The sequence below is a fragment of the Mytilus californianus genome, unplaced genomic scaffold (assembly GCF_021869535.1).
Source record: "Mytilus californianus isolate M0D057914Y unplaced genomic scaffold, xbMytCali1.0.p SCAF_58, whole genome shotgun sequence".
Taxonomy (NCBI): domain Eukaryota; kingdom Metazoa; phylum Mollusca; class Bivalvia; order Mytilida; family Mytilidae; genus Mytilus; species Mytilus californianus.
This window is the reverse complement of record NW_026262710.1, coordinates 100068-127520: the sequence shown is the minus strand read 5'-3', so window position 1 is coordinate 127520 and position 27453 is coordinate 100068. Positions and strand designations below refer to the sequence as shown.

Sequence of the window (27453 nt, the reverse complement as noted above, 5' to 3'; positions counted from 1 at the left end):
TTTAAATGCAAGGACTAAAGCGTTACTCTTCAAAATTGCCACTTTCATACATTCTTTTCCGGTGCAGTGTAACTCAATTACTTGTCATGTCTTCTGTAGTGTAGGAAATGAATTTAAAAAAAAATAACTATGTTCAACTCAAACTCCCATCCATCGACCGGAAAGTATAAATTGTGTTCGACATTTTCTAATACAATGAGGAAATATAAGAAATATTGTTATTCGTTTGAGATATGCATGTATGTATACATGTATGTACATGCAGATTCATGGATATGAATATGGGTTTTGTTGTTGCTGTTATCATGAACTTTATTGTGCCATTCGTATCACAAACCATACTTGTATCTGCCGATGTATCCCACGAGACATCAAGTAATATTACTAAAGGAGAATGCACGTAAGTAACATTCAATATCAACTTACTATATTTTGCTGTAGCCTCAATTCTATCTAAGTCAAAAGTCAAAGATTTTAATGATATTAAACCCAAAATCATAAATCTAGACAAGTTAAATAATTATAGAACAAAGCTATATTTTTAGTCCTATTTTAACTGCGAAGTACAAAATAACGATTTTAAAAACCAATTATCCAGAGAACAATTGAAGGTCTGTCCACCTACAAATTCATACTTGCTTATTTATATTAAAATGAACTTGAATAAAGGTCTGAAAATAAATGTTTTTGTTTTGTAAACAAAACCGAAAAAATAAAACAGTAACTTACGATTAAAAATGTCACTTTAGGCATTAGGAAAACGTTTATCTCGCAAAAATGATTTCGAAAATGAGTAAGTTATTGAATCGTTTTATGAATAAAAACAGAGTGAAGACAGATTGGTAGTGTATCTGACCTGATTGTCAATAAATGTATTTATGTTTCAAGGCAATTAACAGTAATTGATTTCAATTTAAGAATATAGGGACAAAAATAAATACGACATCGAGATTAAAAAACACAATTTCCTGAGAGAAAAAAAATGCACCACGATTTAGTCTGTATGATGATCTATGATGCATTCGTTCTAAAAAAAAAAAAATTAAGACAAGGTATGAGTTGAAAGACACGAAGAGCAAGTACAAATTTTAGAAAACTACATTTGTAAAATGGCTTCAAGGTAATTGCTAACACATTCATTTGTACTTTTAAAGCAACTTGTGATATCATAACTAATTTGTTTATCAAAACATAAAAATGACGCCAGCAAAGAATGTTAAAGTATTCAATGTTAAAGTATTTAATGTTAAAGTATTCAATATTAAAGTATTTAATGTTAAAGAATTCAATGTTAAAGTATTTAATGTTTAAGTATTCAATGTTAAAGTATTTAATGACAATCAAACCACATTGTTAACGACTGTAGTATTTTTGTAGTTACTTGGGAAATCTTTGGCGACCCATATGTTAAAGTGTCCTATAAAAGTCACTAAGTTGGCGTAATAGACGAATTATTTACGAGATCTTACCCAGCCAATAAATGGCCACACCAACGCTGTTATGCCTTTTGATATTACCAATCATTATGAAACTGAAATCCAAATAAAAGTATCCGATAACAAATTTATAAACATAAATATACTTCTGAAAAATTTAAAAAATCACAAAAACTGACTTTAAACTTTTGAAATTTATTTGAAAGATATATCAGCAATCTTGTCAGCACCAATCCGCTACGTGAGTTATGACCTTTGAAATTTATATATAAACATCAGCTATGTATTTAATGATTACTGAACGTCTGTTTTCATCGAGGATTTTCCTTTTGCAAATGTAAACTTCACGGACAATTGCATTGCAGGCTCTTAATCGCCTACAGTTTTGTATTTTTATGAAATATTTTATCTACTTTTTCTTCGGCAGTTACTTCCTTTGGAAATGTAAATAACATGTAAATACAAAATTGCATTGTAAGCGATCTCATGCATACAATTCTTTAAATATTTTATCATATACTTGTACAAGGTTGACCGGGGGATGCATTAGAATTCTACAAGTTGAGTAATACATGTAAAGTTACTGATACACATTGCTTTATTCGATTTGGTTGAATATGTTAGAATATCTGATGTCCACACAGTTAGCAAAACAGATATTTAATGTCTAATTATAACCATTTCACTGCTTTATACAGATAATATAGATTCACTTAAGTTGAAATACATGTATCTGTATATTTCAGTGCTGAAACTGGTGAACTACGTTGTTGTTCTATGTACTACTCACTACGTGGAAGATGTCAAGGTAAGAAATCAGAGCACATTAACTTTTAAAACTTTTTGACTACTTGAAGAATAAATTTATCAACATTTTTGTCAGAAATCTTGTGTCTGTCGTATCAGTCAACTACAATTCTAAGATAGGTATAATATAAATATCAACTAAAACGAGGATACTGATGAAAAGAAAAGACAGGCCAAGCACTTTTAAATTCATTAATGTATGTGTTGTTAATATAATTAAGATATTTTTTATGGTTTGATTAGCTCTTCAACGTAAGTACAAGGTTTTGGATTTTCAAATTTTTTTGCCTCAAGCATCACTGAAGATACATTTCTATGTCGAAATGCACATCTTGTGCGGTAAAATTTGTATCTTATGTTAAATATGAAAAATAAGGAAATGTGGTATCATTGCCGATGAGACAACTTCTAGTCAATTTAGTGAACAACCTGCAACTAATTGCAACACAAAGTTTTTCTCTGAAAAACTAGTCTGTGAACAGCATACTAAAACTATACAAAAATATATTTTGCGGAAAGTGGTGTAAATTATAAAAATGTTTTGCAGTAAAAGTAAGGTTATATGAGTTGCTTCCCCTTATTTGCCAAAGTTGAAAAAAATAAAATTATACAAAAAATGCTCTGTATTTTTTAAAACAGTTGAAATAATACAATACAATACATAATTATTTCAATTTAAAAGAATAATATTACAAATGAATCACTTTCCTGTCTCATTCTTACTTGGTATTTGAAAGAATTCTGCCCCTGTCTTAAAGGCACAGGCAGTTTATTTTTTGTTGTGGGGGAGGGGGGTGTGGGGGTTCCAGAAACACATGTTTTGTTCTTTATAAAAAAATGATATTGCAAGATAAGTCTTTAAGGTATTTTTTCTCCACAACTTTAGAAAGAAAACAATATATTTTTTTCATTTCCCTTCTGGAACAAACATGTTAAGATTTAAAATCCAACAATTTTTCATTTCAGGCTCCTCGAAGCAAATAGCTACTCATGTAATTTGCGACGATCTCAGTACTCACACACCATATAAATAAAGCTTTGGATGTAACACTGAATCCACTTTTCACTTTGGTTACTAATCGGATTTGTACTTATTTATATTTTAGTCGGTGCCAACAGTATTTATTCGTCAACTGTAATTACTAAGCTTTGAACTAGCTATGTGAACTCAGTGTCTTTTTGTTAATTGGTTATATACTCCGTGCTGATCTTTTTGAGTTGAGCCCTTTCCAACTGGGTTTTACAATTTGTTCTTACGTTGTTTGCTATTTAAATAAAATTGAGAATGGAAATGGGGAATACTGTATGTCAAAGAGACAACAACCCGACCAGATCAAGAGCAGATGACAGCCGAAGGCCACCAATGGGTCTTCAACGCAACGAGAAAATCCCGCACCAGGAGGTGTGCTCAGCCGGCCCCTAAATAAAAACTGTTCCTGATTATTGGAGGGTTGAGTGCTCGCAAACAGGGTTAACCATGCAAACTATGAATATGATTATCACAAGTCAATGGCCCTTTATTACTTGGTTGTTATTGTTTGCTGTCTGTCATATTTGTTTTTCCGTTTATTGTTTTAACATTAATTAGGCCTTTGAGTTTCTCGTTTGACTTGTTTTATATTTTAACGATGAACTATAGTTGTTTACATCCACACCCACATCATTGATATCTCTTGTGGAAAGTTTTCTCATCGGCAATCATACAACATCTTCTTATGTTTCTAAAATGGGGAGATTTTATAATAAGTGATGGTTTCATTGGCAAGCGATCAAACTTACTACCAAGAGATCACTGATAGAGTTTAGTGGACCTTAAAAGCTAAACATTTATTTTCTTTTGGCATGAGGTGTATTTTTTTAAATATTTTATAGTTTCGTTCAAATGAGTTGAATACAGGTCAGCATTCCGGAAGCAGAAAACAGCGTCTTTAACATTGATATATCTGTAATATTTATGAATATTTGAGGTTTTTAAAGTCAACGAGAAAGCAACCCAAACGACTAACAAAAACTAACAGACATACTTTCAGATTAGACATGACTATCTAAACGCTATCTCTGGCCATCAAAGTCGCCCACGGACACTACAAATTTTAATTCATACACAGATGATGCATGATCATTTTTTACAGTTCTTAGGCTAAAGCTGATTACCTTTTATTAAAGTAATTCAATGAGATATATAAAATAAAGAACTTGGTAATGCTTTACTTTATATACTAGTAAGTATATATATATCTTTGACCATAATATTTTCATATAGCAGACAACCCATGTTAGTTCTTTGTCATTACCATTTGGTTGATGTTTCAGACCACCACATACAGGTTTATAGGGTACACACATAAGGCGCTGTTGCTATTAACACTTCCTCCAGGAAGTGATCCCATTAATTCATTCAACAGTGCTTATCTCATTTTCAACATCCAAAATTGGACCACTTTAGTACAATTACTATTTAAATTCAAGCTCTTGAGGTAAACTTATAATCGTATTGACAAAGATGCTCTTGAAATTGCCTTAAACAATATCAGATCTACATTTAATTTTCGATCTATGAGTTTGACTGTCCCTCTGGTATCTTTTGTCCCTCTTTTAATGCTAATTCAGTGAACTAGTATATGTTCCTAAATTTAAAAAGCTTATATATCTGAAATTAAACGTGGATATTAATAGAGCTTGCTAAATAAAATTAGCAACACATTAAGAGAAATCTGCAATCACATCGTCTGTGTTTAAGTGTGACTTTATGCAATTCAAATATTGTAAAAGTAGCTAATGAAAAATACACAAAACGGACTACAGTCAATGACGATGCAAGGATACTAGAAAAATGACTTTTCCAGCAATTAACATGACAAAATCAAAGTCAGTAACCAAACTGATTTACAGTTATTTTTGAACACAATCATTTTTTGTTTATTATACCTACACGTATAATTACTATAAATAGATAACCGAAACATAAGATAAAATTTCATACTTCCGCAAAATGCATATATCTAAAACTGAGTTTTACTGTGTGTTTGTTTATTCTATATTGTCTAGAGAAACTAAGGGAGGGTTGAGTTCTCACACAACATGTTTTACCCCTACCACATTATTGCACCTATCCCATGTCAGGAACCTTTAGCCTTTGTTTGTCTTGTGTGTGTTTTTTTTTGTGATAATTTTGGTTCATTTGTATGTACTGGAGTTTAGGGTGGTGTCCATTTTGCTGAACTAGTGTACAAAATAATTAAGGGGTCAGCTGAAGCCCACCTCCGTGTGCCGGATTTACTTGCTATGTTAAAGACCCATTAGTGGCCTTGTTTTCTCTTTGACACATTCCCTGTTTCCATTCTCCATTTTTTCGTTTTTAAAAATCAAACTAGAAATAACCAAGATTTTAAAATTTTCATTTTATATGCCCCATTATGTTTTTCTGTTTGTGCGTCTGTTCGTTCGTCCGTCTGTCCTGCTTCAGATTAAAGTTTTTTGTTTAAGTTTTTGGTCAATGTATTTTTTGATGAAGTTGAAGTCCAATCATATTGAAACTTAGTACAAATGTTCCCTATGATAAGATTTTTCTAATTTTAATGCCAAATTAGAGATTTGACCCAATTTCAAGTTAAAAGTTTTAACCATGAATAATCGAGTTTTTTACTTCCATTTATCACAATTTTTCTCTACAAACACATTTTACACAAGAATTACAATTTTTTAAATACTAATAACTATAAGTCTTCTTAAGATAAACATCAGATAGTATTCTCTATTTTCTGTTTAGATCCCAATTTGAAAGTTTTAACCATCAATAACCGAGATATTTTCATTTCCAGTTTTCGGTCTTAAAACAAATATTCAACCAAAATTACCCAAATATTAATATTGATAACTAAAGGACTTCACAAATAAAACATAAAATAGTATGTTCTTTTTTCTATATAGATCAAATTTCAAAAATATTAACCATTAACAACGGAGATTTTCTACGTTTCCAGTTTTCAGCGTTTTTTCACTAAAAATCACTCATTTCACCTCAAAATTACTTCAATATGAATAATAATAACTAGAGGACTACATAATACTCTATTAAGATAAGGTTTCCTGTCTTCAACAAGCTTTAGGTGTAAAAATATAACCATAAATAACAATTTTTCTTCTTTTCCAGTTTTCAGCATTTTTTCTCCAAAACCACATAATTCACCCCAAAATAACCTTTTCCGCAAATTATATCAATGTATAGTTTTAATATGTTGTTAGTACAAGTCTATATTATAATTTGCACTAAAAAAACCTTGTGTTGCAATTAGTTGCAGGTTGAGCGATTTTAGAGCTAAATTGACTAGGCATCCACCAAAGTTCAAATGATGTGGATGTAAGCAATTATATTAGCAACCGTACGGCATTCAACAATGAGAAAAACCCATATCGTATGGTTGGCTATAAAAGGTCCCGACATGAAAAATATGAAACAAATTAAATGAGAACACTTACGGCCTAATTTATAACAAAACAATTTACGAAAAACAAATATAACATCCACTTCACTACAGGCTCCTGAGTTGGGACAGGCACATATATAATGTGGCGGGGTTAAACATTTTTGAAGGCACCAACCCTCCTTTACCTGGGACAGTGGTATACCAGTACAACATAAGAACAAACTATAATCAAAGTACTGAAGTACTGAACGTCGGATGACCGCAAGTTCTGGTGGATAGTCACAGGCACTTGCCTCAGAAAAAATAAAATATCTCTATACCTGAAAGTTAGGTTAAGGTACATAGATTTATTTTTTTTCTGAGACAAGTTCCTGTGTGGATAATTAATAAATGACAGAGAATTCAACCTCACTGTAATAATTATTATATTGTAGTGATATAATCATGGGACAATCATTTGTTATCAGTATAATCTGGTTTGTTGTTATATATTATATCAATATGTGTACAACAGTTATATATATATAGCAGATCATCTTAATAACTCTACCGGCAAATTTTCATCCATTTATACCATCATTCTTTTCTACTATTCTAATGATAGTGCAGTGCAAGTGCATGGTGGACACTCTTCTGTAATAATTCGTTGTTCTAATAGGTTTGATTTGAGTAGGCATTCATATTTCTGAATATGTATTGATGAAATTAATATATAACAAGCGATAAGAGATATTCATCCGCAAACACAATTTTTCGGTACGTGTGCATATATATTAATGATTTTTTACTTATACATATATATTTCTCACGACAAAACATTTTCATATTATTTATTTATGTTCTTAAAAAATATTTTCTGGAGTATTCATTGAAGAAATGAATTCATAACAAGCGATAAGGAATGTTATTTTGCATTCGATAATATCCGCGTATTCATACGAAATACGTTCGGTTATCAGTCAAAAACGCAAGTCACGTGGGTAGAAATGTCTGCGGCAACATAACACCGGAATGCCCTCAAGGTCATCCGCTGTAAAAATCAGTTGAAAAAGTTTTAACTCAACAGATCGATACAAAGAAAAAAAAAGCATCTAACAAAACACAGACCGGACGTGGAGGGTATTTATACATCCATCATCATAAAAAAGATACAAAGTACAGATCTGAGAGTACTAGCAGTAATTGACAGCTAGTTCAAAGCCAATAACAACTAACAAAAAATCAAGTATCTAAGACTAGAATATCAATCAGTACACACCAAACATCAAATGGATTTAGTGTTATAAGACGTCATTAACAGTCAGAGGAAAACATGACGTTGTGCAATACCAATATAAAGGTATCGACAGATTGTGGTACCATGAATGTGCTTATGTGTAGGAAATTAATATTAATTTTGCATTTAATTTACTGATGACATAATCAATTTGTATACCAATAAAACAGTACCCAAAGATCAAATTACAGTGTTGAAATGGCAACCCTTTCGAATAATTTTATTTACAGGATTGAATAGTTTCCCTGTCTCGAGTGGAGAAATATCGTTGCTGTGATGGAATCTATATTTCTAATTTTTTAATCGTAATTGAACCACATCTGTGCTGTTTCTATTATTGAAATTATTAAATCAATTTAAAATGTATTGTCTTAAGCATAGCAGAAAACAATTGATATAAAAATGTATGAGTAACATTTAGCAGAATGTTAATATTACGGATTTGGACACAATCGATCGGAAATGCCTATTGTTTACAAGATTAAATGTTGAATATTCATGTGCCAAAAATATCACGTTTTGTTTTTAACTCGCCTCTTTATCATGATAATTATTCAGCGTCAATGTTATATGTTATTTACTTCTTTTTGTGTTGTTATATGTAATCACGAAGATTCAAATCATTTCTTATTCCAGTGAGTGTTATGCAAATAAACGAAAGACATTCCGATAATCCTATATGGCTTCAAATGACTGTTCATTAAATTTAGAAAGTGGAATCTTAGGAGGTTCTGTACATGTTCTTACAAATGCGTAAAATAAAACTGTCTTAAAAATTCTTTTTAATTCATTAAAGGCTAAAATATAACTTATTCCGTACACCGCAGAAGCCGAACAACATCATAATCATAATTATACATGTTTGATTTCATAGTTACTATTTTCTTCTTGTTGTTTCTGTTGATATTTTCATTACTGCTCAACTTACTTATCATTAATAAGTTAGTCATTATACGCATGCTTTATATTAATTTTATGTTGAATGGTAGCTCGAAGTTGACTCAGTACGATAGTTTAACCTGTGTCGTATCCTATTTGTATTTGAAAAAAAATTGAAATGTGTTGAAAAATATTCCACTCAAAAAAAAAATATATGCAATGTCATCAGGCACTGCATATTCTGTTATTTTTTTTAATTGATAAGTCAAGTCTACAAGAGGCTACAAGATGTTATCAGGCTTTTAGTTAATACGGCTTTGACAATGTTGTAATGTTTGATAGATTTTTAGATAAGAAATTCAGATATTATTTGGATAATATACAAAAATAAAAGTGCACAATCCAGTGAGATATTAAATATTCGATGAAAGTTTTTGTGTTATCCAGTTACTGTTGTAGGAAGAAACTAGTACTTGACTGTATTCCAGGTGTGGACGGACAAAAAGGACAATCAAGTGACACCTATGTATCCCTGCTTTGTATTTGTATATCATAATAATTAATTAAAGTTATCTTAAAAATAAAAAAAAAGCATTTAATATTTTTTTCAATGATCTATTTTGAAATTTTTGTCTATTATTTATTATTAATAAACACAATTTTGCAATATCAAGTGATATATCTTATAAATTTTGTCTTATTTTTTTTTTATTAATTTCATTTTTACTACAACACAATTTTGCAAATAGTTTATTTTTTGTTTCTAAATTTTGAAAGAGTAAAATTAAGTGCCTAAAAATACTTACTGCATTTTACCTATTATTAATTAAATAGATAATTGTTAAAACAACACCTATTGTATTTTGTTTGTAGGCATAGGTTGAATATATTTTTATCAAATGTTTGCATAGGTTGAAGACACCAAATAATGAATGACGAGATAATACAACGTGAGAAAATGATTTATTTGGCGGTTTTTTTTATGCACGAAATATTGTACAAACGCAGAATGAAAAAAAGTGACGGAAAAGGGAAGTAAATTTGTTTATTAATATAGTCATGATCAATGTTATTGATTCTTTGGTTTTTATTTCAGAATGTTCATCAGGAACCTATCGTTTCTTGGAAGATAATGACGAAAACTGTAAAGAATGTGAAACAGGATATTACGGCAGATTCTGTGCTTTCAGCTGTAACTGTCAAATTGGCAAGTAAGGTTTTCTTGTTTTACTTAAATTTATAATAAAACATGATTAGTAATTGCAACGTTTAAAGATTGTACCACCAATGTATTCAAATATAACCGGAACGTATAGTACTTCTATATCCCTGATGATACTTTAAAATGTTAAACCCCATGTTTATTAAAAAATCGTTATTTCTATGCCTATGTTAGCAAAGCGCGGAATATGATTGATTGATCAGATTTAAATATTGATGAAAGCACAGAGATATTTACATATGTCAACAAACAAAATCTCTCACGCTGAATCCAATTCCTTCCCTCTATCTCTGAATCCCGTATCCTCCATCTGGAATAACTTAAATTTAAACGAAATATACAGTAAAGGTGTTCCTGATTTTACTTTTAATTGATTTTTTCTATATGTACCAACAGATTCGAGATAAATTATTAGTAATAGAAAAAGACTGGAAATTTTACAAGCAGATCTTAAATTGTTTCTGTTTAACATACTAACACTTTTTGTTAGCATTTAAAAATACTAATTATACCTAAATGTTTTTGTACTTCAGTTGCGACCCCGTAGATGGAACTTGTAAGTGTGAAAGTGGTTATGTCGAATGTAACAAAGAAGGATATGAAGCAGGCAAATGTAATATATAATTCAAATGCAATGGATTTAGAGATTTTATAATTATAAGATATATCAAAGAACGCTTTCCGCCAATTCTATATGCTTTTAGATATTGTTCCATCTTTTTTGAAAGAATTCACCCAGTAATATTTTAGTAAAAAATAGTAATAAAAGAGATAATTACATTATTGTTTTCGATGGTCAATTCATGTTTAACATATCACAGCTGAATGAAAAAATTGACAAATATCTGTGACAAGGCCCGCGATTTACTGTAACTTGACCTTGAATGGACTTTTGAACGAATCAATATGGCCTTTGTTTTTACAAATATATAAATAAGAAGATGTTGTATGAATGCCAATGAGACAACTCTCCACAAGAGACCAAATGACACAGGAATAATTAACAACTTTAGGTCACCGTACGACCTTCAACAATGAGCAAAGCCCAAGTTTGCTTGTAGACCAGAACACTAGGAGATGTTTTAAAAAAAATATAATGGGACTTTAATAACGAATTATAATCATCAACTTTAGTTAATGTTGAGGCATCTGCTTAAAAATTTAGCAAAGCATCAAGATTAGCCTTTCTTGATACTATTAACATCTGTGCTTATTTCCATTGATTGCTGCATCATAATTCTTAAGCCAGTGTGTAAAGGTAAGGGGGTAAAGGATCACCTTAATGGACACCTCTTTTCATGTTTAAGAAACTGGAGAAAAGACCAATTATTAATAATACAACTTTGAATATTGATACATAAAAATTTGATCCAGATTTGAGCCTAAAAAATTATGCTCATTATCTTTAATTGTTATAAGGATCATTGAATGCTTTTTTAAACATCTAAAAGCAGTAAAAGTCCTGGTATATTTTCTTCTTCAGTGTTTGTATCAAGTCAAAAATGAGTCTTGTAAATTATTCTACGTAACTACCTTTAATTAATTCCAAATGAGTGTTTTCTAATTATATTTCTAAATGTTTAAGCAAATGTTTTATTCAGTTTGCTATAGATGAGGAACACTTTTCATGTTCATCGTTGCAAATTGTATTTTAATAACTCCAAAAATATATCGGTTCTACAGATAATTATGTTCCTTCCCCATGATCTGTCCCTGAAAAATACATTGGTTGATAATGTCTGATATACACAGACTGGGTATACAATTTTGAAATAGAAAACCAGGAGAATGGTTACAACAAAAGCTTATATCTATTTAAGATCCAAAGTTATTTGATATCAGAAAATGATCTTGTCGACTTTCTTTATGTTCATGGCCTCTTCATGTATATCTTTTCTTTTCGGGGTTATTTGCTCTCCGAACATCCACTAAATACAATAAGTTCTTTATTTCTATTAAATTTGTGAGTGCGTTAATATATTGTTTTATTTCTATGCAAAACAATGCAAAAGTATATTCATTACTCCATTCAGATCTCCTTTAGTTACTGCCATAACACTAAAAATTCCAAACTAAATTGCATGAATATTATGTAATCACTTAATTTAACTGCATAAATAAATAATAAAAGTCACTTTTCAAGATAAGTAGACGGATTAACGTCAAAGAATCAGACATATACTTAAGTTATAAAAAATGGGAAAAAGTATGTTCCCTATTATATTATTAGTCCCTGACACTGACAAGTTCAAACTAAACTCCACACATAAAAAGCGCATTGAATTGTGATAAGTGGAAAAAAAATATCTGGACAAATAATAAACCTCTGAATGTGTTCGTAAAGGCAGGATAGTATCTCACTGAAGTACCATTCAATAGGACAACAGATTTATCATTTTATGCTTCACGGCTTTTTTCTCTTGCTGTAGAATTATGAAAACTATGTCGTAATGCGAGACAGAAAAAAAAACCTGAGCATAGATGTGCATGTACATCTGCATGTGGATGTATGTCCTGGGTCTCTTTCACTTTTCTAGCACTGAAATGAAGAACCGATTTAGTAAATTGTATTGAAATAGTGGAATACATAAAGCCATTGTCAGTGGGTCATAGGTCTGATGCACGATATGTGAAAAGAAGTTGGTAGTACGTTATATACTGATAAAAAAAATAGTTCTTGCTGTAAGCAGTTTAATGGAGTTTTTCTTGCCTAGCACACATGTATATGCTTCAATTACTCTATTAGTCCGAGATAACCCAGACTCATTCTTTAACTTACAGCGAGGTGTGAAAACTCGCTCCGTGTTGAAAGCCTTACTGTGACTTTGAGATGGATATCAGTAATACAAGTGCTGTTTCTTTGCTTTGAGTTTTATCATGATGGAGTAGAGATTTTGTGTGCTATAAAAATACATATTCCTTATTATCTGTATTGTAGATCCATCACATGGCCCAGACCGAAAAAAATATGTTGCAATTATTGTTCCTGTATTGCTCGTTTTATTTCTTATGTTGCTTGTATGTACAGTCAGTTGGATTCGGTGAGTAAAATCTAATAAATTATTCAAGTGAAATTTCCAATATTATGCATCACTCTCTTCCAAAATCATGCAGTTTATGAAATATCGAAAAAAAAAAAACATAAAAAATCACAAGGTTCTATTCGCTGTTTTTTTTTTCATTCGTTCTGTTGGTAGATAATGTTTCACGTTTGATTTTGTCAGTTTTATGGAATTCAACCTTTTTAATTTACCTTGGAGATCGATATTTTTTTTTCTAGGGCCTACATTATTCATTCTATACAAAGTTATATTTAGAAGTGAGATTTTATCTAAATATTTGATTGGTTTTGACTTCCATTTTTCTTAATTATCACTAACGTTCTTTCTGTATTTTCTTTCACATTTTTAAACGTTATAAAGTAAAGATTGGAATTGATTGAAGAAATTTATTTTTACAACACATTTTTCATTGAAAATTACGCTATGATTGGCCGTCTTTTTGTTTTAGTAGAAATTGTTTTGAACAAATGTATGTAAAAAAAGGGATGACAAAACATGAGAAAAAGAGATGGGCGAAAGATACAAAAGATACATTCAAACTCATTAGTCAAAAATAAACTGACAACGCCATGGCAAAAAAGAAAAATCCAAACGACAAACAACAGTATACAAAACACAACAGAAAAAACTAAAGACCGAGCAACACGAACACCACAAAAAAACCGTGGGTGATCTAAGGTGCTCCGGAATGGTAAGCAGATCCTGCTCTACATGTGGTACCCTTCGTGTTGCTCATGTAAGTACAAACCCAGTGGTAAGTTTAGTTCAGTAGGTCACATTCGGGAAAAAGAGGACGGGATTGTAGTTATTATAATTGGAACGTATCCGTCGTCATCTGTGCAACAAATATTTCACAACGATCAACCAACTCCTAATGGTGTCTGTAAAATTTATGAAGGGATGATTTCAAATAAACCACTTGGAACTCTTAGATTAGTAGCGTCTCTGTGAGCAGCAATTCTCTAAGGAAATACAAAATCTAGAATAACATATCAACTGGGAGATATATATTCCATATGCAGGCGCTACATAGAAAGCTGAAATCATCTCTTTTGGGTCCGTGTATATTTGCGTCCATTCGTTTTTCGTTTTGAAATATCAAAAACAAAAAACAAAAAACGAAAGTGTTTTCATTTTTCGTTTTTGATTTCGTAAAAACCAAAATGAAAAACAAAAGTGTTTTTGTTTTTCATTTTTGATTTTTTGAAAACCAAAACGGAAAACGGAAGTCTTTTCATTTTTCGTTTTTGATTTTTCAAAAACCAAAATGAATATCATAAGTGTTTTGGTTCTTCGTTTTTGATTTCTATAAACAAGAAAAGAATCAACATTTGCATTCGATTTCTTCATTTTGCTCTATTTAATTCTCGTTTTACGTTATACAATGTTTTCCTTTCCTTTTTCATAGCCATTCATACCCCGGTGTATTTACTACTTAATGTAGACAGAATAGACCGCCTGACTTATGATTTGAAAGGTGATTAATGAATCAAAGACTTTCAAATTTCCTTGTTTTTATCTATAGAAAAAATATAAAATTATTATATTAATATAAAATGAATCACAAATGTAAATAATACAATGAAATATTATATAGATGGTGAAAATTAAACGATTGATTACAACATCCCATTAACAAGGGAGGTTACTACTTATCTAATAGGAAAACTAGCCCTGTCATTAAAGTGTGCACAGCGGTTATCCAGATCAATAGGTCCGAGTACACAGTTATTTCGTAGTGCATTTCTTTTAGACAATAAATGAAAATTAAAAAAATCCCACCTGCGCTTTCTCAATAATATTTTTACAGTATGTTGTACTACTTTTGGGACAAATTATATCAAAATTATAGAAAACTTCATCGGCTCTAACTCAAAATATGGACAATTTCATGTTAAGGGGGTCTTCAAATCTTTTGACAGCTTCCGAAGTGCTAATTTTTAACATTTTTCAGCTGGACCAAATCACTACTTTACTTTAAAATTCATGACCCAAATTTTTTTACAGTGTCATTTCACCCCCCTACTTACTATTTGAGTCATAAAACATGGAGAAATAAATTTGGAAGGGGTATAAAAAAAATCGACAAGTAACACACTGTCCACACTAGGGACTATATTGTGTACCCGGACCAATAGTATTTTTTAATTCGGAGACAATGTCGACGAATGGGAAAGATATTATCAATCTGAACAACAAGGATGCATGATCTTTACTTTTAAGTTTGAAAGGTTGATTATGTAAGATTATTAGAATTGCATGATGACTGAGGCCAATCAGCCAATATTAGACATATTAAACGAACATTCAAGACGGTAATATGTATACGTTATTTAGATTATTTTAAAAAAAGGTCCCACTCCAAGTCGTCGTTTAGTAGGCCATCTTATGAGTCACTAGGAAGCAGTCCAAAAAATGATGTCTATCACGATGCTCGGCACATTATTGTACTTCTCGCCTTACTTGATTTATATCAAAATATAAAATATGTGATAAAATTGCTACGACTTCGTAAATCACAAAACATAAGGTTGTGAGACTTATTGAGTTTTATCAATTTCTTATTTTTTTGCCTCAGTAATTGGTGGTTTATTTTGTTGGTTTCGACTTTGATTGCAATAAAGATATTTTGATAATCATTCATAACCGTGAACTTGTTCAACCACTTTTTTTCTAGCAGTAAAGCATCGAAACCTTATTGTTGGCAGCAGGAAAGGTCAATCAAAGAAATAGCCAAAAGCACAGGCACTTGATAAACATTTGGCTTTTCTCCAATTTTTAGGGAAAAAAGGGGGGTCTTTGAAAGCGACGAGGCCAATTTTCACTGGACTTATAAATTTCACTCATAGGGTCAAAATCTAAAATTGGTCTGCACATTGAAAATTGAAGATTACGTTATATATTGTAACAATGTTTTACATGTTCCCCTGAAATCAAAATACTATACTAAGTGCTATATGTTTCTGTTGAAGGCATTGTAATACAAAATTGCCAAGGGTTGGAGCCTAGTTCTCAATATCTTTTTTTTTCAGTCACAGGGCCCAACATGTGTTTTTCATACATTTATCATACTTGAAATGTAATATTAAAAAGTTTAAATTATATATTTTAAAATATCTTTTTTGAATTTTAGTTCATTTATATGTTTCGCAGTACTAGTTAGTGTGACGCCCATTTTCACTGAACTAGTACACATTTTTTGTTTATGTGCAAGCTGAAGCCCGCCTCCGGGTGCGGGATTTTCTCGCTGTGTTGAAAACCAAATGGTGGCCATGGTCTGTTTTTGACTCATTGGTCGGATTTTTGTCTCTTTGACACATTCCCAATTTCAATTCTCATTTTTTTTTTACAATTTTACACATTAATTTCCATAAACTCAAAATGCTACTCAGCGTTACATGTTGCATGCATGCTGTTGAAGATACATATTTGCTTTTACATGTTTTTGTAAAATTTTGCATCGAAGGCCATTGAAAGGCAAACTGAATTAATGTCCGAAAGACAATAAATAGCTTTGTTGTTGTCTCTTTGACACATTCCCCATTTACATTCTCAATTTTATTACTTCTAACACAATTTTTGTTTTGGTTAATGATTACATTCTTATTCGTTTTAGGAATAAATACTAAAAAGCAAAAATTTGCTTTAGGCGTTTATAAGTTGGTGGTACGTTTAACATTTAGCGATCATAATAATAATACAATTATTGTAAAACCCTAAGTAAACTATAAGATTGAAAGACTTTTTGTAAATGGCCCTGGTTTGAAATAAATCAAAGGGTAATCGGCTCTACCCTTTTTAAATGTTTTTGACTTTCACATCGGCAGGCGACGCTAACCAAAATGATATAATTTGTATCCGAAAGACAATCCATATAATAGCTTCCCTATGTTTATATCTATTTTATAGAGTTGTGGTTTGGTTAAATATTATAATTTTGTTTATTCGATAAATACTTAAACGTTGACAAAATCTTTCCAAAATTTTCCGGTTTGGACTATCTGCAGACTCTTTAAGTATTTATAGTTTTGTAATCTGTTTCAAAATTACCCATTAAACTGTTACAACCTTAGAGGACATACATTGGGTTACGATACGTGTACAAAATTTAGAATTTAGTTAAAGATTGGTATACTTTTAAATAAAGGTTCTAAAGAGTCGGTGTCGCTCACCTTGGTCTATGTGCATATTCAACAAAGGACATACATAGAAGACGAGAATAGAATGCATGACAAACATCTCTGTTTTGTTGATCTTGTATTGCTGATCATTTGGTCTGCATAGTTTCTCTCTATCTTCTCTAGTTTTTGCTCAAAACACAAAAGATGGTATGCAAGTGACTTGTAAGTAGATATTGCCTTATCAGTCATTTTTGTGATTTAAAGTTTCTATTTATCTATTTTAATTTTTATCATGTAAAGCAAAACATGATAAAAATCGTCATTAAAGGGCAATAATTCCAAGGAGACGTCGGACAATTTCCTCAATATTGTGTTAATTGTAGATCTTGTGTTGCTGGTCATTTTTGCTTACTAAAGTTTCTATCTTTCTATTATAATTTTTAAGATATACATTTGTAATCATAAGTCAAATACGCAAGTAATTGATGGGAAAAATATTTCAAAAAATACCATCCGGAAAATATTGAAAGAGTCGTGTATAAAAAATTGGATCAACTGACCAAGAATTCAGAAGGGAAGCTCCGCACTTATGTAAAATTTAAGAATAATTATTGTTTCGAAAAGTATCTAAATATCATGAACAATTTTGAGCTTAGGAGATCATTAACAAAATTTAGGGTGTCATCTCATCATTTGCAGATTGAAATAGGACGATACCAGGGTACTCCCGGCCTCCACACCTAAGACTATGTCATCGGTGTAACTCTGGAAATATTGAAGATGAAGTTCATTTTCTCTTTTATTGCACAAAATATAACGAAGACAGACACCATTTATATCACATTATTTCGGAATCATGTCCCAATTTCATTAACTTAAATTCCCAAGAGAAATTGCTATGGCTGCTGTCTTGTGAGAACTCGCCTGTATTAAAAGAGTTGTGTATATTCCTGGTGAAACACAGCAAATAGCAGATTTATATGACATGTTTCGCATAATTAGCAATATTTTTTGTTGTTATTTAAAAATATATTTGTTAATTGACTGGATTCAGTTTCTTGGTGTCTCCTGCAGATGAACAAATTTTCCATCTTTAAAGATAATAACTTAAGCATGTTCAAACTTTATTATTATTATTTTTCTTTAATTTTTAATTTTAATTTTATTTATATTTTTTATTTGTGCACTGCTGGACATAGAAATAATAATAGTAATAAGGAAGGAAGGGAAAAAAATACTCAAGAGTACTTTTAATGTATTTTTTGTTTTGTTAATAATGCTATTTTCATTTGTCTTTTATAATATCTGTCACGTTATATACTGTACAATGTCTAATGTTTGTTGCTTATATTATCATAATTGTTAATTGTAAATGCCCCCTGTTGGACCCTGATTGGAATAATAAAAATATTTGATTTGATTTGATATAATTGCCAATGAGACAACTATCCACCAAGGTTCAAATAAAGTTGATATAAGCAATTAAAGGTACTAACCATAAGGCCTTCAACAGTAAGAAAAACCCATACCGTATATAATAGGCTGTAAAAAGCCCCAACATGAGAATTATGAAACAATTCGGTTGAAAAAACTAACGGCCTAATTTTTAACAAAACAATTAACGAAAAACAAACATGACAGACAAGAACCAACGACAACCACTGTACTACAGGCTCTTGACTTGAGACAGGCACATACAGAATGTGGTCCAATATCCAAAATCTAAATACATTTGTACAAGGTTAGATTCAGTACCAAGAATTTAATCTACTAGTATTTATCAATGGACAATTACAGGTAAGTTTGTCAAGGGGTTAGCTTCATAAAAAAATTATATATATATATATATATATATATATATAGCATTCTGAAAATCAATTTATATGGAATAAAAACAAACCTACTACCAAGTTCACAAAAATCTTTACAGAGGAAATGAAAAAAAAGACAATTCACAAAATATCATTCATCATTAATACAATATCTTTTAAAAAAATCCATAAAACTTTGTACCTTTAATTATTTTTTAAAAAGATCTAATATTGAATAGAAAATATCAAACTATACTTATACATAATTTCTTATATAAAATTAGAATTTAATACGGTATCTATTTTTAACTGTAAATCTACTTAACCTTTCTATTAAGTGTGAAATAAAACTCTGAATTTTGATTGTGATCAAATATATGACATATCATAGGTTTCCAACACAGAATGAATGTGGTCTAAGAACTTAAAAAATGAAATTGGATTTTTACCTATCATGATCCAATACCCAAAATACAAATACAGGTGTAGATTGAGCAATTAAAAGACCCCTTGAATTCAATTTTTTTTTTAATCAAACTAAAATTGATTATGAACGCTTTGGACATTAATGTGGGCTAATTTGAAAACCGGGCCCTAAATCAAAAATCAAAATACACGGTTAGATTCACCATAGCAAAGAACCTTAATAATCTCTTTTTTGTTAAAATCAAGCAAAGTTTAATTTTGGACCCTTTGGACCTTCATGTGGACCAAATTGAAAACGGACCCAAAAAAAAAAAGAATCTATAAATACACGGTTAGATTATGCATATAAAAAACCCCAAGAATTTAAGACTTTGAATTAAACCCCATTGAAATTGGTCAAGAAATGAGCAAGTATGCAAAGTATAATAAAAGTATTGTTTTGAGCCCTTTTTCCTAAAACGATTCATTTTAGACTTATACTTAATTTATTGTCCGGAAAACAGAAAATCCTAATTTTTTAGTCCGTAATTCTTGAACGTTTTGGGTCATAACCCCCAAAATCAGTCACAACATTCCTCATGAAGTATGGAACCATGTGGTACAAATTCATAGAGATTCATACACTTATAATTAAGTTATTGTCCTGAAACAAGAAAAACGCTTGTTATTGGTCCTTAATTCCTACAAAGATGGGACAATAACCCTCGAAACCAATTCCAACCTTCCTTTTGTGGTACAAAACCTTGTGGTACAATTTCATAAAGATCCATACACTTACATGTATACTCAAGTTATTATTTGGAAACCAAATGTCTTCGGAAGACGACGACAAACGTAATACCATTATACGACCGCAAAATCACTCTTTTATGCAAGGTTGTGCCTGCGGTGGTAACAAATGATGGCTTTTTAATATCCTGTGGCAAATTAAATGCATATTCAGGACGATAACATGTTATTTTAATATGAATTATCAACCTGCTTTGTATAAGATCGACACACTGAGTCGGACGTGCTAGTTCGCGATGCTATAGTTCGCAGGAAGACATGTCATCCTACGCGGATTCATTATTTTGACTCGGAGCCGACCAGTCTCTGATTTTACTTATTAATGCCACGTGCTTGAAGAGAAGCAGCACAAACCAATTTTAAAATCTTTGGTTTGACCAGACCGAAGTTCCCATACCCTCCGTAATTTCATGCACATCTTCACATTACAGGTTGCAACACTATGCAATGTCATTGGGTTCCTAAAAACGTTTAGAAAATTATGTCAATGTTCTTTCCCATAGGATTCCCACACTAAAAGAGTTGAGGCATTGAAGGCCAAATAAATTTGCATATTTCACATTCTTGCGGGTCGAATTGTAATCAGACGGCCATTGTAGATTTCCAAGAAGTTTATAGATTAATTTAATACAAAGGCAAACTTTTAATTTTAATGAAAAGTTTCATTGGTGAAATTAAGGCAGCAATACAAATTATTATTATGATAACAACAACAAACATGACTTTCGTTCGGAGTACAAATTTAACATGAGCAAATCCCTGTTCAATCAATCAATCAATCAATCAATCAATCAATGTATCCAAGTTGTAGTTATATTTGTTTTGTTTTTTACCTGCTTATTTTCTCGATCATTTATACCGAAGTAATTTTTAACCATTGTTTTACGTGGTTTCATGTGAAAGACAACTGGGTTCTTATGAACTGATTTTTACACCACCCAGGTATGAATTGGGGAGTTTCACTCGAATATATTGGTCTGTTTGAAGTCAGAAGCCTTTAATTCTCACGGCTGTCTATCGGTATATCGAGAGAAATTATCGTGAAAGAATACCTTACGGTGGTCAAGCATTGCGATCGGATCGTGAAAGATCTGGTATAGGATCGTGAATGTAATTACTTGAAATTCTTCTTCACTGTGAAAAATCTGTTGTATTTTAAAAATGCGAAACAAGTCCGAAAAAAAATAATGGCAGTCAAAATGATTCAACTTTCTCAATAATACTGTGCAATAAGATAAATAAAATATGCTGTACTTTATGTGAAAACACAAAAGGCGCAACACAAGTATATGGAATTCATTAAAAAAAAGATACGTTTTGTACCTATAATGACTACATTCCAATATATAATGATATATTTGAAACTTAATCTTTGATGTGACAGATAATACAGTAAAATAAAAGTGTTTTTCATTGAAACCGTTTCTAGCTTTAGGTTGGCCTTGAGCTTCTTAAAACACGCCGTAAAGTTCATAGACTCGGTACATACCTGTACAAAATTAAAAAAATCATCTTGTCCCAGATTATCAACATTATTCCATCATAACACCGAAAACTATAACTTTAGACGACATGCCAACTTGGTATTTATCAGGTCAAGAACAGTAGCATACCATAATTCATTTCTTCTAGCTACGATTAGAGACTGGAAGAGCTTGTCAACTGAACTAATTTCAGCAACATCTTTGGCGAGTTTCAAAAGGTTGTCAAAGAAGATTCTCAATTTGTGTAGTAAAACAATATATTCATGAGGGCATGGTTATGAGAAAAAGATTCATACTAGATTACGCTTAGGGCTTAGTGCCCTTAATGACCACTTGTACAAATATAATCTTACATTGAATAGGTTTTGCTAAAGGACATTTGCGCTTTTAACTTTAATACACCTGAACAAAATAGACAATATATTTGCGCTTTTTACCTATAATAGTTGTATACCTGTAATCTTTAAAATTTACAAAATTCATGGAAAGATGTTCACATATTCATTGAAAGTTCATCCGAACAAACGAGAAATTCAGGGGGGATTTGTGTACGATGGAATTACTTTCCGTATAGACAGAACACTTAAACACTTATAAGTCAGGGGATATTTCATAGAGATGCATGCATCGTAAATAATTGCAAAGGTATTTCACCGGATTCCCATTTTCCTCTAAGTCTTTGGGCATTTAACACTAAATAAATGTAAGAACCATTTGAATAATTAAAATGTAATTACATTTTTCAAAGAAAAGTTTTTTAGTCATTTGAATTATCAAAAACGTTTAGTTTGTTTACATATTTCATGTCATTGGAATGTCGAGGAGCAATCTGCCTTTTGTAGTTTTGTATGAACGGTTTACTTTTAAACCTTGATTTTTCTCAGATACTAATCATTATGTTGAACCATTTTGACAGACAATTTTAGTTTTTGTGAATTTCTTTGTATAATTCATTATTTTAGATTAGTAATTGACCTCGCACATGTCTTCTCGATAAGATTGAATTCACCACGTTACTATATCAGAGCTTTCACGATCCAATCGTAATACTTGACCACCGTTCACGATTTTTTTTCTCGATATATCGAATGACACCCGTGATTCTGTTGTTGTCTTCGGTAGCTGTATGACATATACACATAATATGTTTTTTTTTTCAATTATTGTTTATCATAAATTAAAGGGGCCACCATTAATGAAATTATATTATTTTGCACGGGGGAGGAGTGGGGGATAGACAGGTTTTGAAAATGAAAAGTATAACCTGGTGTAAATAAAAAAAAAGCAGGGACAAGATTATGAAAGAAGGGTGATGCTACAGTACCAACAGGTGAAATGTACTGTTGTTTTTCCCCGCCTAACCCTCCTGATAAAGATAAAACCAGAAAAGTGCTTTGGACGCAATACATTAATAAATTTTTTACATTTTGTCACCTGGAAGCAAAGAAGTTAAGTAACCATATGCTGACAAATTATTGAAGCTCACGTTTTAATTGATAGTCATAAAAGTAAAGAGAAAACGTATGATTACCAATAACAATCTACTGGAGACAAAAAAAAACGTTGGTATAGGCAAATAACTACTAGTATGGGGTCATTCATTTCTGTATTCTTTAATGTTTTAGGCCATTTTTCCCTAATCATTATACTTTTTGCCAATTATTCTCTATTCTTTATATTCTAACAGTGCATTATTCTCTTTTCTTTATTTTTTTATCCATTTTCTCTATTCTTTATATTTTTGCCTATTATTCTCTATTTCGTAACCCCCTTTCCACACCCTCTAGTATATGTCACCATATAGCCTTCACAAATGAGTAAAAGTCATCACGAATAGGCCGTAAATGGCAAAATGATTGAATGCTAATCCTCATTTTGAATTGTAAACCTTTGGAAATTTGTTTTGTAATCAAACGATCTTAATAATAAAATATAATCAGATTATTGTCCTGAATGTTCGTGTAATAGTACTAATACTGACAGAAGGACCTAGGTCATCAGTTGTAATCATCTAAGATAACTAACCTTTCAGAAGAGAAAAAGTAAAGATCATGCATCTTTATTGTTCAGATTGATAACGTGTTTTCCATTCGTCGGCATTATCTCCGATTTAAATACTACCGCTGTTCATACTTAACGACAGGGCTAGTTTTCTTATCAGATAAGTAGTAATCTCCCTTGTTAATGTGATGTTGTAATCAATCGTATTTTTACCATCTTTATATAGTATTTCATTGTATTATTTACATTTGTGATTCATTTTATATTTAAATATAATAATTTTATATTTTTTCTATAGATAAAAACAAGGAAATTTGAAAGTCTTTGATTCATTAATCACCTTTCAAATCATAAGTCAGGCGGTCTATTCTGTCTAAATTAAGTAGTAAATACACCGGGATATGAATGGCTATCAAAAAGGAAAGGAAAACATTGTATAACGTAAAACGAGAATTAAATAGAGCGAAATGCAGAAATTGAATGCAAATGTTGATTCTTTTCTTGATTAGAGAAATCAATAACGAAAAACCAAAACACTTATGATATTCATTTTGGTTTTTGAAAAATCAAAAACGAAAAATGAAAAGACTTCCGTTTTCCGTTTTGGTTTTCGAGAAATCAAAAATGAAAAACGAAAACACTTTTGTTTTTCATTTTGGTTTTTACGAAATCAAAAACGAAAAATGAAAACACTTTCGTTTTTTGTTTTTTGTTTTTGATATTTCAAAACGAAAAACGATTGGACGCAAATATACACGGACCCTTTTGTCGTAAAGTTTTGTTTTCTACCGATCCCTATTGTCAATATTTAGCTTCACGTTAAGTTATGATGCAGACTTATCTGTATCTGTTGTAGCCTTTATCTCAAGTTCGATGGGATAGATGCGTTCAACATCGTCACCAAACTTTTAGTGAGAGAACATCATCTTTATAGCGGAAAGTGAAGTTGAAGGATAATGCTAACTACTTTTCATTCTACATAAGGATCTCTTGTATGAAGTCAGCCCCGTATGTATGAAGTCGTCAAGAAGAGGCGCACAGTTGTTTCCCATGGGCATGCCGATTATTTGTTGAAAAACTTGTCCTCCAAACGTAATAAATATGTTGTCAAACAAGAAATCAAGCAACTTGATAACGTCAGTTTCAAAGACTTATTTTCTTTAGTCTGGTTAATATTTTAAAAAGTACGATTTATTCCTCCCTAAGACAAGGTACTTGTATATACGTTGGCCATTCTTTTTTTTAAACAAAACAGGACAAACTCTTTCAATTTTTCGTTTAGTTTGAAATGAGTTATACTTGTGTAAAGTGTTGAAAAGTAAAATGTTTTAATAATATCGCAAGATGAAAGAGTCTTACATTGTATGTACTGTAACAGATCTTTGTAATGCTTTAGAATCCACATCTGAATCACGCCACATCAAGACAAGGTAGTTTCACAATAACTTGGAAGCCTGACTTTGATTGCTGATACATTTGATGTTGATAATTCAGAAAGAAGTTTCGTGGGGCGCTTGGAAGACCCAGCAATATAACGTTGTTTGTAAAAACACTTATGCAATTTAGGTATCCAATACATTGAATGAACTTTGGTTGAAATTCCAAAGGAACATAGAACATGCATTTGCGTATCCAGGATTTCCTCTTTGGTACATGTAAGTGTCGTGGGGGTATATGTTGAGTTTCCAAGTGAATCGTCAATACCTTATTCATTTATCAAGCAGTTTGTGCAATTTGATTTACACACAAAAACGATGTTGTTCAAAATAAAATGACGACTTTATTTATTAAGGCTCTACAAGCGATTTGTATCGCAAGATGGAGAAAATGGCAGAACGAGACAACTTGAAGGTAATCTTTTTGTTTATCAACTTTTTGAATAGTTTAAAATTAAACCTACAGTCTCTCGGATGTAATTAAACTTCTAATATTCACCGAGTTGCACATTTCTTGATTTTTCTATCCTTTAATACACAATTTACCACAAAAGCCCTAAAAAGGAAATTCATCACTTTTATTGTTTTTACTTTTGACTGAAAGTTTTGATATAAAAGACAGGCAAATGATACAAAAGGGATATTCAAAAAGTCTAAAACAAAGTGACAATGCCATGGCAAAAACGACGAAAAGACAATCAATTGCACACAAAACACAACATAGAAAACTAAAGACTGAGAAAAAAACGAGAACATTTATGAAGTGGGTGTACTCGAGAAAATATCTATTGATTAAAATCATATGACAGGAGGAAAGTACTTTAATTGCTTTTCTTAGGAACTGATATGTCTTCAATAGATATGCAAACAGATTAAAAAGAGCGGTAGGATTTGTAATTTATAAATAGACGTATGCGGGTAATTTACTGTACAGAATAGAGTTTCACATGACACGGACCTTTAGAAAAAAATCGTTATAAGAATCGTTTTTTAGTAATAATGGTCCTTGATGCGGTATTTCTCATCTTCCCTTCCGCTGTTATATCGTGAAATAAACTAAAACATTGAAAAATGATGTATAAGTTCTTACATCTTTCAAAAGCAAGGGATACAGTCGTGGTAAAGCTTAGTAAACAGTTTTTCAGCTGATGGTCTGGCAATTTTTTTAAAAACTTACGGGCTTCTTTTTTCTTAATATAGCAGATTTACATTAAACTTTATGATGAGACTTCATGAATTTGGACGTGGAATGCCACGTTCTTAAGCAGCAGTATTCAACAAACACCTGTGGATAAGTTCTTGTAATAGCAAGGACATTTTTACCCTGCTTTCCAAATTATGTGCTGTGTTTTATTTTAGTATTCGTCGTGTTTGTAGCTCGACATGTTTTATTATGTGTTTCATTTTTCCAACATTTGGTTTAGATAGGCAAAGGCGAAAATATATTTTTTATGGTTCGTGTGTTGGTGTTTTGTGTTATCTGTTGTTCTAATTTTTTATGCTTCCAGTTGTGTGTCTTATTTGTATCCCATATTTTACCTTAGAAATTTAAATCTTATTGCCATAATGCATATTGTTTACCGCTAATTTACTTTGTACATGTTTTAACATTACAGATTCCACGACGATTTCGTGTCTTATATATTACATAAATAAAATTAGAGTTAAATTGAAACCAGCCGGTGTTACCGTTGCCCCTGCGCATCACGAAGAAGACGGTATTGACGGCCATTACTGCGTCATCAGGGAATCGGCGATGATCCGGCCGTTAAACCCAGGACATGTTTCATTATACATAGAAGATGGTGCAGAAGACGACAAATATAATCATTTGAATTCAAAAATCGAGAGAAAGATCACAGATGTGTACTTAAACAATGGCAATATTTACACAAAAATACAAAATATTCAAAGTGGAAAGCAAACTACTGTTACTCTTCCAAATTATGACAGGATGGAATTAAACAAGGATCAACATTAACGTCACGGGTTTTTTCAAACGAAAAATATCAGACAGTATTCAATCTGCATGAGTTCTATGCGTATTTTTTTATCATAATTCTCCAATAAAATATCAGAATACACGTATAAGATGTCTATGTTATATGTGTTTGCAAATTACTTCAGTCTTATAATTCAATCAAGTTAATGAAGTAATCCATCTTAAAACTCTATAGCCTAGTTGGTTAACCTGTTGCTTCCTCTTCGAAGGAAATATTTACCTATTCTTGTTTTGGAGTGGGGACACACCCTAATAGAAAGTATTGGTTTTTTTT

The 27453-nt window shown here is 31.2% G+C and overlaps 1 protein-coding gene across 1 annotated transcript; it reads left to right on the top strand.

The window, feature by feature from the left end:
• Positions 1-27261, top strand: LOC127704120 (uncharacterized). The gene is made up of 7 exons (XM_052208017.1): positions 1-400; positions 2183-2244; positions 9922-10036; positions 10581-10660; positions 12986-13088; positions 25534-25592; positions 26794-27261. Exons 1-7 carry the CDS (start codon positions 234-236, stop codon positions 27156-27158), a joined length of 951 nt encoding a protein of 316 aa, XP_052063977.1. The 5' UTR covers positions 1-233; the 3' UTR covers positions 27159-27261.
• Positions 27262-27453: the final 192 nt, after the last annotated feature.